This window comes from Poeciliopsis prolifica, unplaced genomic scaffold, assembly GCF_027474105.1.
Source record: "Poeciliopsis prolifica strain line A6 unplaced genomic scaffold, Auburn_PproV2 SCAFFOLD006, whole genome shotgun sequence".
Taxonomy (NCBI): Eukaryota; Metazoa; Chordata; class Actinopteri; order Cyprinodontiformes; family Poeciliidae; genus Poeciliopsis; species Poeciliopsis prolifica.
This window is the reverse complement of record NW_026562381.1, coordinates 15,930,038-15,942,044: the sequence shown is the minus strand read 5'-3', so window position 1 is coordinate 15,942,044 and position 12,007 is coordinate 15,930,038. Positions and strand designations below refer to the sequence as shown.

The 12,007-nt window shown below is 34.5% G+C and overlaps 1 protein-coding gene across 13 annotated transcripts in view; it reads left to right on the top strand.

The window, feature by feature from the left end:
• The window catches only part of LOC129360290 (prominin-1-A-like), a 63,024-nt gene extending 51,635 nt beyond the window's left edge, over nt 1-11,389 (top strand). For 2 of the 13 annotated variants that reach the window (XR_008605999.1, XR_008605997.1), the window contains 11 exons: nt 318-389; nt 879-971; nt 1,806-1,823; nt 2,229-2,282; nt 2,347-2,427; nt 2,502-2,570; nt 3,018-3,107; nt 3,618-3,733; nt 4,394-4,417; nt 6,401-7,467; nt 8,543-11,389. Coding sequence is in view for 3 of the 13 variants with exons in the window: in XM_055030400.1 (XP_054886375.1) it covers nt 318-389; nt 879-971; nt 1,806-1,823; nt 2,229-2,282; nt 2,347-2,427; nt 2,502-2,570; nt 3,018-3,107; nt 3,618-3,733; nt 4,394-4,417; nt 4,843-4,911; nt 7,438-7,459 (708 nt within the window). In the remaining 10 variants the exon portion in view is untranslated. Of the gene's footprint in view, nt 1-317; nt 390-878; nt 972-1,805; nt 1,824-2,228; nt 2,283-2,346; nt 2,428-2,501; nt 2,571-3,017; nt 3,108-3,617; nt 3,738-4,034; nt 7,468-8,542 lie in introns of those variants that run through there. The other 11 variants (XR_008606005.1, XR_008605998.1, XM_055030400.1 and 8 more) reach the window with 10 other exon arrangements.
• The last annotated feature ends 618 nt before the right edge of the window (nt 11,390-12,007 follow it).

The following is a 12,007-nucleotide window of genomic DNA, read 5'->3' as shown; positions in this document are numbered from 1 at the left end:
CAATTTAAGTTGAATGTTTTGTAAAGCTTTGACCTGCATGTTGGTGGCAAATTAGGAACAACTATGTCTGAACGTATTAAATGCAGGATTCAAGAATTTACTTTAAGAGTTTCTGCTCATAGCAGTCATTAATTATGTAAGGGACAGGGGGAAATTGTTCTAATCAAATATGCCTGAAGAAAATCACTGTATAAACTATAAATCCTTCCCTGCATTATCAATACTTACATGTGTAAGAGATTACTTTCTATTTAATAAATGTGTGTGCATCCATCCAAGCTCAGTGTTTGTGTTACTGACTTCTTTGTCTGCTTAAGGTGAATAAAGGAGTCACTGTGGTGGATGTTCTGTCATTCGCCAAAGAGCTGGAGTCCCAGACAGACCTGATGGTGAGGAAGCTGATCTGCCTTCATTAGCTGTTGCACCAACATTCACATTGTGGAGTTTCTTATTATTTCATCTCTGCACAAGAGATTATTTTAATGCATCTGTTTTCTCAAATTGTGATGGAGAATGATTTTTTTAAATAATTTTTTTTTTAACTGATGCTGCTACACAGACACTGGTGTTATTTCATGCAGAATGATTGTGTTGGCAAAAACAAAATCTTTGTGCACTTTCAAATGCAAAAACAAAATGTAATTATTTAAAAGTTGGCAGTTTGATAAACTGGAAAAAATGTGTTTTTAAGAAAAAGATTACATTTATAAACCATTTGATTCTTTCCTGATGTATGATGAGCTAAAACATGCTTTGTTTTCTGTTACGTGACCCAAAGTTTAAGAAATGTCTGGGCAGCAGGAATCTCACAAATGCAGTCTTTTGTTTCTTCCTCTTCTTTTGGAATAAAACTCGACTTGTTTTGTCTCCTTCTCCAGCCCAGGGGACCTCTGCAGACAGCTCTGAAGGGCCATGTGGCCACTCTGCAGCGGGTCCACAGACAACAGATCGCTCCAATGGAGCAGGCCATGGTAATCCCCACTGCGTGTCCCATATACTTTTGGCAAAACTTGGTTTCAACCGGATCTGCAGTTATCCACCCTAAACACATAAAAACAAAACAAAAATGATGACATACACTTTCAATATGTAATGGAATAAATTTATGACAAATACAGTTAATATTAGAAGAAAACAAGTAATTCTCTCACTTGCACCAAACAATGAAGACCTAAATACCGTAGACTCATGTAGATGTTGTATTGGAACTGGACATAAACAATTAAATTGTTTTAGATTGATTTAATAATATATTTATTTTTATGAATTGCTTTGTATCTTGTAAATAACCTTGAGATGATATTTGCATTTAATTGGTGCTGCAGAAATTAGTAAAACTGACCTTTGCACTTTGGCATTTTATGTTTGTTGCCTTAGTTTGTAATGGTCATTTCACTTTTTCACCATTTTGTATTTTTCCCATTGCTGTCGTTTCATAGCAGCTTTCTTGCCTGAGAAAGAAATTCCCACTTTACATTTTGTGCTGATTTTACATCCATCTGCTTTAGAAACTCATTGTTTCTGCTTTTATAACCAATAATTTTAAGTAATTATTCAATGATAAAAGTCTACAGTATAGAGGTTTGATTATAAAAAAATGTTGCTTTGTCTGCTGTTCTGTAAAATAAAATAGCACTTGTTGCCCTCGGGCTTGTGTCAGAACACATTAAATATGAAATATTCAGCTTTATATTATTTTCACTCTGTCAGATATCATCTAGGACAAACAGATGCAACCATTGTTGGCTCTCAACACAACATTTATTTATGTTTTGTTGTTTTGTTTTTCTCTGTTCACCATCAAGAAATATGTTAGAGCAAGGGTAAGCACAAGTCTATGATATGATATGCATTAACTGTGTTATTACCTGGAGCTTAAAACAAACAACCCATCTATGAGATGTTCTTTTGTTGCAGAGACACTTTTTATTGTTGTTTTCACAAACTTGTAGTTTATATCAAAAGTATTTGTGCCAAAATAGTGCAAAATATCCACATGAAGAGAATAAATGTTTGGGTTTTTTTGGACAAAATAAAGGGACAGTCCTTATTTGTTTTATGTTGTGTATGTGATTATGTCTTTGCATTGTGGATATTTGATTTTGGAACAAAATCCTCCAGCATGCCAAAAATTTAATTAATGACACTCATTGTATTTGTGTTGCTCTCAGTTTTCTGTTGGTCTTTAACTTCTGAAAATAATATATTATTTTTTGTTTTTTTCTCAGAGTGCATTGAACCAGAGTATGAGATTCCTGGAGAGGACAGCTTCTGACCTCCCGGTAAAAACCGCTACCAAAAATCAAATTTACGGTCACATTGGTACTGACAAGTTTGTCTTTACAGAACAAAGTCACAGATGTTCTTGAGACCATTGAAGCTGCTCAGCACCTCATCTCCCAGAATGCAACACTTTTAATCAATCAGGTAAATGTATCTGTTTGCTTAATCTCAGTTTTGTGATTGTGTTAAACTAACAGCTGTTCTCTAATTTCCTACAGGAAACAAGAAAATACTCAGCAACCATTATTGGCTATTTCAATCAGTACATAGAATGGGTCAAAACATCAGTAAGTGTTTATGTACCATTTTCATATTATGTAAATGTAATGTTTTATGCATTATTTTGTTCATGGTTAGTTAAAGGATTTTCTGCAGCCTGAGTTATGAAAAAAGCTCAATATTATACAGTGGAAAACAAAAAACTTGCATAACAGTTTTTGGGGTAAATATAGAGAGGACAAATATAAAAGCTACAGCTCCTTTAAATCTGAGGAATTTACTTTGAGGCATGATGGTTTCTGCTGCAGTGAAGCCAAAGGAATTCAAACCAAAGTGAAAAATAAGATATTTTAGCTCTGATTCTCATATATGTCAATAAAACTTTTTTTTGTTTCAGTCTCAATGTTGTTGTTCAGGAACAGTCAGAGCTGGATGTGTTGTGCCACAGTTAAGAAACTTTGTGTTTACTGGAAGTACCGCGGTGTGATAACATTTCCTGTTTATATCCTTTGTAGTTGGCTTTGGAGGTTGCACCATGCAAGCCCTTCAGCAACATCTTGGACACGGCGCAGATCATGACCTGCAGTTTCCTGGTGGATTCTATGGTAACAATGGCAATAATGAAAATAGATTCCACCTAATCAAACTTTATGCAGATCTCTGTGTTTCAGTGCAGAAGTTTAGGTTTAATGCTTTAACCCCCCCAAGGGCCAAGTGAAACAAATCTAGTTGTGCAGCAGTGTTATCACTCGCCCAAAGGGAATGAGGTCAATATCGAAATTCTATGTCTGTAAGTCAAAGCCAAATTAAAAGCAGCAGTTCTGATGCATTTCAAAAGTAGCCACACCCCTTTAACTTTTCCACATTACAACTATAAACTTCAGTGCATTTTAATGTGATTTTAAGTGATTACTACAACGAGGTGCACAATTTTGAAGTGGAAGGAAAATGATTCATGGTTTATAAAATGTTTTATTGTCTTTACAAATAAACATGAAAAGCTTAGGAGGTATAAATACTTTACAAGGCAATAATAACTTTATATAACTTTATAACTTTAATAACTTTATATAAATTTATGAGAAATATAATTCTTTAAATTATCTTTTCAACAGAACACTTTCTGGATGGGTTTGGGCTGCAGCACACTGTTCTTGCTCCCAAGCGTAATACTAGCTGTGAAACTAGCCAAGTACTACCGCAGGATGGACACAGAGGATGTTTATGATGAGTGAGTTATTGCATTTATTTTTCTTCTCTCATGTTTTTATTGTATCTATTATTACTATAAAGCTGCAATTTTAGTTCTGTTATGGCTCTATTAGATCTAAATTAGTGCACATATATTTTAAATATTTGATGGTTGCAGGACATCCTTCTATCTTTTAGGCTTTTCTTTTGTGTGTCTGAATTTAATTGGTTATTTTTCTGGTTTGCCTTAAAATGGGTTCTTAAACAGTTCTAAAACTGTTCTGTACTACTGAACTTTCCTATTTCAATTTATTTTCTGCTCCCTTTTCTCTTCCCTTAAGCTCCTCTGTTTCTGGGACCTGGCATTTTACCTTGTGATAACCATTCCTACTATTTCCATCTTCCATATTTTTTATTTTATTTCTTCATTCTTCTTTGTCAAGCACTTGGCACTTTACAAAGAAAAGACACTGATAAATTAGTTAATTCTTATTTCTTCTTCATGGGCCTTTTTTCATGTTCAGACTCTGTGAACTCATTGCTTTATCTACAGTAGTAGTAATTGTAATATCTCAGCTGATCAACTGCATCTCCCTCTGTGCAGTCAGTGCTGGATTGCACAGAAGGACTTTTGATGCATTTCTTTTACTGAAAATCTCAATAACATTTTTATGTTCCTGTTTTCTGTGTATCTCCATAGCGTTGAGACAATTCCCATGAAAAAGTAAGATGTTCTTCCCCAACATCCTTTTCATTTTAACTTCTCTCACTCTGTGCTTTTTTTTCTAAGTAATGTATATAGAAAGCTGTTTACTAAATTCTTGGTGCTCGTTTGCATTTTTGCTCATGTGGGTGGGCGATGTGGCTTTTTGTCATGTGCTATGTTTAAGAAGTGCCCCTTACAGTACCTTTCATGAAGGGCTCTTGCAATCATTAAAGTGTTTTTTGTAAAAAAAAAATATATATATATATATATATATATATATATTGTGTAAATAAAACACTAAGGTTTATACTCAGAACATATTCATCTCCTGATATTGTTTAAAGATTCATCCACATATAAAGGAAAACAAAGAAAACATTTTATTCAGCATGTCGCATTTCTCATTTTTCATTCCATTTTTCTTCACAATGTTTTATTTTCAGTATGGAAATTGGTAATAATGGTTATCATAGTGAGAGTTCACAAGGTATTCCTAATCCTATGATGACAAGGTAAATTTTCCATTTATCCTGCTGACTGCATGTCATGGTGGAGGTGGATGCATGCCTGGGAAGTTGGTTTTATATATAATATGGCTGAACACAGTGCATGCTTTCAGAGGGAGTCATTTCAAGATGCACACATGCATAAGTAGGTGTGATATTATAGCAGACCTTTAAACTGGCAAGTTGTGGTAGCTTTTATTAGAAACAATCCAGAATCAGTTTTTTGATCTATGATAAAAAGTGCTTTAAAATGAATTTCAGCAGTGGTTTAACATTTGGGGTGAAATGTGGGATTTGCTGATGAACATCAGATCATAGCCCTGCTGTTTTCTTTGGGGATGAAATATGGAGCAGAATAAAGAACAATTTGTGTTAGTCAACTTGAAGACTGGGGATTATTGGAAAACAAATACTAATAAAGGTTTGTCTTAGAGAGTATCTAAAGCTAGTACACATAAATCTTTTAAAAGTGCCATTTGCACAATCAATATTTTAAATATCACAACTTAAAGAAATGTAACTGCAATTTATATTTAGTCAAAATATTTGCTTAACACAGTAAGCAAAGGTAAACTACAGGTGAGTATTAGAAAATAAGAGCTGAAACATCTTAATAGAGAAAAAGAAGGAGCTCATTTTGTTACTATATATCAAAAATTACAGTCTTTACTCTGAGGAAAGCTGTACCCTTATTTAAACTCATCAAAGAGAAATGAGGGTGTCAGTTTCCAATAATCATTCTGACTCTTCCACCTCCCAACATTGATGTTGGAAGGCTGATGAATCTGTCTGCTACCACTACTTCACTGTCATGTTGTAAATGTTCTGCTTGGTGGTTTTGGGGGAATCTATCGTATTACTAACCAACTGCTTTCTTTCTGATGCTGGGAAATTCCTGTGGAATGAAATGAAACCTTCTCCTGTTTCCTCTCGTTTAGTGTCGGCCAAAATCCGATGAATGTACACCTGATCATTTTGTTCAGAGAGAGGCAAGCATGTTAAGCTTTCGTGTGTCCCTGGATATGATGCTACTTTTGATTTTCTTTTCTGACTCTAACCAGATGTCTTTTTAAGTTGCATTTGGATGCAGATGAGTTGGCACAATCCAACAAGATAAACACAGAGAGTAAAACATCTCAATGAGGGGTTGCTCTGACTTGTTGCAGTTTGAAAAAATATGAGTTTCATTTCCAGTTTGAACTTGCAAGATTAATGCAACTTTTTGTTAAACCTTATCTTTCTATTTGAGTTGCATTAAGCTTTTGGAATGAAACTCGTGCATCAATAGGAGTATTACATAAGTTAATTCGCATAGTTTAGTTGATCAACAATAAATGACTCTGTTTGCACAGTAAGCTACTCAGAGACTGTTTTGCTCTCTGTTGTATGAAGTGCTCACCCTTCTCCTCTTGCCATCAAAAGGAAGTGAATGTGAAATGTTGAGTCTGTCTGGTAACGTTTTTCCATGTGTGCGTGTTTGTTCCTGTGATGGTAGCGTCCCAACATATGACACAATGAACAGGTTTCCCCGGGCCTCGGCTCCTCCGAGGCACATCGACTGGTGAGAGTCAGCTCTCGCTTGGCTCCAGAAAGGTACTGGTAACACAAAACGACGACTCTGTCTCTCTAACACCGATTTCCTCACACCTCTCCTCACAGCCGTCCTGCTGAGTCAGCGATCATCTGTTTTAAATCTTATATTGCTAATGTGGTAACACTCTTAACACCTGTTCACAGCTTGTTTTAGTGCTTTTTCTGCTTGCTGAAATGCCATCATGGTGAGAATGACTAAATTTACTGTAGATGCTCATGACTCTCAGTGTTTTAGAGAGAAGAAACCTTCAATTTTATGTTGATTTATATTTAGGATAATATCCTGCAGTTTAGAAAACATTCTCTGATGTGTCTACTAGCCTCTTGTGAGTGGTTGTGTTCAGTTAGTGCATGAGCGATGTGAAACCCTTTTATATGTAGTTATCTCCACCTAACAGCACCTTCCACCTTGAATGAAATCACTTTGTGTAACGCCTTAAAAATATTTTCAGTCTAATATGTCTTACAGCAGCATCATCTCACAATAACAATAATAAAAAATTTTAAAAATCCGACCTTTAGTCCTCTCAGGCTCAAATTACTTGCAAAGACTAGCTAAGTAGCATTTAGCTGTTGCAAATCTGCAACATCTGCCTGGAGAGGGTTAATTTGAGTACATTTGAGAAATGCTACAGCATTGTTGTTTTCTTTTAGATTATTGCAACTACCTTTATAGACCTTTTACATGTTTTCAGAAGAGCCACCAATCGATTAGCTTTGATGGGATTATTTGGTGAAATGCAGATTCGACCAACTCTGGATTTTGTGAAGATCTCTGCAGTCTCAGAGTCACAGAGCCTGCACTACATTACAAATATTTATTAAGAATCTAAGGAACTGCAATAAAATCTTAACTTATTTTAGGGATATTTCTGTTTTGAAATATTTTTCTTGCGTCGTGATATCTAAAGTATCTTTCTCTGTTTTTTGTCCTTGCAGTGCCCTTGACAACTGGAACTAAACATCATGGTAATGTTTTATTGTGTTTTTCATGTTTCAGGTTGCAGGTATTTGATTAAATGTGCAGCTCTAATAATTGAATGAGTTTCATCTGACATATCAATACACAGGATTACACAGAGCCACTGTCATTAAATCTAATTTAGTCTTAGATTTTGCAGCATTACATTTGGAAAGTAGCTTTTTGTCTTGATGATAACATCTGACTGAGGTCATTTCTATTGATTACAAGTAAGATAATTCCCTCTCTTTGAAACTTCGTTCTGATGTATTAAGGTGAAAGTGAATTGATTGGGCTTTGTGTTCCCAGGCTTTGTGTTAACACACTAGTTTAAAAAATGGACAATTTGGAGATCCACTTCTCTAGCAACACGCTAGCATCTCCAACTGTAATGAGTTGTTTTTCATTTCTCAGACATCATGTGGAAAGACACATCCCGTTTGTTTAAGAAAGGTCAAATTATTGGCAGTAAGCAGAGAATAAAACTGATGAAATTACAGAATTAGGTTAAATGTCGAATGAATATTTATAAACCTGAAGAACAGTAAGGAACCATCGTTTTCAGGAAGAAATGTGGTCTGTTAAGAATCCTGAATGATTATGATTAGGGATCTGATTAGGAATTTAAACATAGGAGTTAAATATTTGTTAACATTAAACAGAAGAAAAACAACAGAATAACTTAAGTGTAAGTAAAAGTAAGAGCATTTCTACACACAGTGTGAAGGGGACTCGCACTGTGGCTTTGGGCCTGAACAGCTGTGCAGAAGTTAGAAAACCTCTAATCAGTGAGGCCGACTAGAGAAAAAGCTTCAGTTTGCCAGGGAGCATAATGTTTGAGTTCTGGAGCAATACAATAAGATCAAGTTATATTATTAGTTGGCAGCACTCCTCCATCATCAAACCAAGATCAGGGTTAAAAATGTATGTAATTCTGGTTATGAATAAATCTTGTGGCATTGCAAAAGCTTATTGTGACCTTTTTTTATTTGGTTACCAACTTGTTTTTGGCCAGGCAGTATATTTACAAAAACGTATTCACAATTTATCAGTTAACAAAATGTTCTTTTCTATTTATTGTAGCTCACTTGATGAACTTCAACATATTGCTGGTTTCTTCACTTCAAAAGAAGAACAAGGAAGGTGCTTGTTCAATGATGCAGATCAAATTCTCCAGTTTGGTTTCTGCCGGCAGGACGCTAACCTTATCAGCCCTCAGCATCAATCTGAGCCGGGTTTCATCTACATTTTCCAGGACTGCTGTGTCTGTGTTTACATTTGTTTGGACACAAAACCAAGTTGAAAAAGCCCTTGAGAGGACATAACATTGACTGTTGTGTTTGCTCATTTTTATGAACTTTGTGCTCAAGAAAAGAGAAGCTGGAGAAAGTTATATTTTCTTCAGTTAAAAAGGGTGTTGCACTTTCAAAGTGAGTGTCAAAAGGCAGGTTTCATAAAGATCTGATTGTTTTGTTGAAAAAATGCATCCTTTTTAACTGAGACACAAGTGTGTGATATTTTACCAGTTGAGAAAAGGCTTGTGTGAACATAACAACTTGTGGAGAGAATTTGTAAGAAAACGAAGCATGACTATTTTTTTTTCTTAAGTTGTTTACAATATTTCCAGACATGTTGGTTTTGTTGATTTTAGGTGGCTATGGGTCAATTTTCCTCTTTGACAATTCAAAACCTCATTCAAATGTAGGCATTTTGTCCCCAAATTCTTCCATTTCTTACCTGTAAAACACACAACTTGTATCTTCTTGATCAAATCTCAGGAATAGTTTAATAAATAAAATACAATTTTATTTCTTAAAAAAATTATATTGCACCTTTTTTTATTGGTTTTGACTCATATCTGCTTGGACCGGTCTCATTGCAGTCCCATGACAAAAAAGATGTTTTTACAGTAGAAGCAAAACACCAAAAATAACATCAAGTCAATGGTCAAATTGGGTACAAAATGTCCCCTGACTGAATTTTGGTATGCAACATCCAGTGACAAATGTTATATAATAACAACAGATGTTGCTATTGTTGGTATGCAACAACTATTCAGTGAAAATGGCAAAACTGGAAAAGTATGAAATGGCAAAAGCGCAACATGACCCATCTGTATGCAAGAAACACTGAAGAGGACTCTTCCTTTGAGATGTTTTACCATGACGTTGCAGTTAAAAAAGCCCATATCACTTTGTTAAATTTAAAAAATTTAGGAAATGCCCTTTCTGTACCATTTAAACTTGTGTCAGGTGTTAACATTTGCCATTTATTTGTAAGTCAGAGTGGTAAATTGTTCTAAAGTGATTCTTCTACTTGGAGTTTTAAACACCAAATTTCAGAATTATTTTGAATAGTGGGTTTAGAAAAAAACACAAATTCTTGAAGCCAGGGACACATGACCAGTCATTTTCCTTTGTTATGGTAAAAAAAAAAAAAAAAATCCCCATCACAACCACACTGTAACACCAAATGACAAATTTGTACCAAATGCATAACCGATGTGTTTTGGTTGAACTATCCATTTAAATAATACAGTACAGTTGGAGAATAATAGTAAAAATAACATCAACTTCTATTTCCTCTACGTACCACATGTGTTCATTTTCAGGTCTTTCCTGCTTTATGGTACTCATAATTTTAAAGTGGAATGTTAACTCTCAAGCCAAATCCCATATTTTTAAATTGTCTTTCTCTTGCACGCTTTTTGCCCTTTGCCTGCTTTTTTGTTAAACAATATTTCTGAATACATAGAACTTTTGAATGTGTTCATTCAATAATCATTGCTTTATGTAGAGGCTGAGTGGGAAATATGCTGATATTGTTACATCAGGGAGGCCAATCAACATATCCTATATGTCATATTTCTATACAGATGCTTTCTCCAGTGAGAGCTTAGACAATCCATTTATGGGACGAATGAGCACCATCAATCAGATTGTTGAAAAGAAGGATTTTTCATGGTTTACACAGATCTGGTTTATGTGGACTGTGAAAAAAGCAATACCTGCCTTAGCAACCAAAATCTGGATTTTTTTCATCACTGTAAATGCACAATAACTATAAACATTTACCAGGTAGTAGATTATGCAATATCCATATATAAAGGTTAACAAAAGTCAGTTTTTATGTGAATCAAAAAAAAAAAAATTTTAACTGTAATAGGAAAAGGTGGTCTAAATTTAATACTTTATCCATAATTGTTATATTACATTTGTTTTATACTCCAACAAATCCATTTTAGATCCAAGTTTGCAATTGTTTTTAAAAGACAAAGTCCATGGGCTTGAATAAAAAAATAAACAATGTGTCAGTTAAGACGTCGCTAAAGAGAATACTAACATTTAACAACTTTTAATTAGATTACCATGACAAGGATTAAAAATTAACCCACTTTTGTAGATTTTTGTGCACATCTGACTTCTATAAAGCTAATAACTGTAATTTGCAGTCAAAGTACTGAAAATATTTACCAACAGTTTACAAGTTTTGCTGTGCTACAATGACTTTACACACTATTTTTATTAATTTTATTTCTCCAAAGGAAATACTGTTTACCATATTAAAATGTCCCAGCTGTGCTTTTCCATAATGTGAACTCTGTTTCCTCCCAGTGCTCTCTTTTTTTGCTTGCTTCATTTACAAACATAGTTTTCCTCAAGGTGGACATTTTTAGATGATCGCTGTGCTCATGTTGACTATCACAGTTTTACTCCTTGCTGGAGTATGGTAATGCATTTATGGGGACAAATTCACAACTTAAGTGCTTAAATTAGGTATATATGATAGCTTTGTGTTGATCAGATGAATGGGTGGCTGGTTTGAAATGTGATGCTGAGCAGTTGGATGATGGATCCAGGAAGATGCTTGTTTTTTATGTGGATATGACAAAAGTGTATAAATTGTGAATAAACTCTCCATTTCAAGTTATTTTCACTTCTAATCTTTCTTTACCCTTTTTCAGCATGTTCTGTATTTTGGGGTAACAATATTTTTGACATTTTATGGAAAAGAAAGTAATTTGTCAGTTTTTCTATTTTACTGTGAGGCAAAACATGGAATGTATAATTCTGAGGGCCAAAAAAAAGAAAATATGTTGAAATTAATATAAATTTGATGCTAACTGGGAACTGTATGTAACATTGGAGCAGATGGTTTTGCACCCCTTAGACTATGCACATTCCAACTTGTACTGCCAAGCCAGAACCCTGTGGGTAGCATTACCGGTCAGCTATTTCAATAAGACATTATTATCCTCTTCCATAAGCTTGGCTTCAAAGTTTTCTCAGGCACCAAGCAGGATGCAAATAAACACTCCAAGAAAAACCACACACAGACTTTTTTCTGTCTGAAAACCAGTCAAAAACAGAGGCCGACTTTGAGAAAACTGACTTTATTCATGGTATTTACTGAAACACTGAACATTGTGTGGGTGTTTCAGTTAATTTAAAAGTTTTATCTAATTTCTCAAAATGTTGCAACTTTCTGGATTTATATGTAATTATGATTTACAGTTAAATGTTCTGTATCACATGAGTCAGAATCACA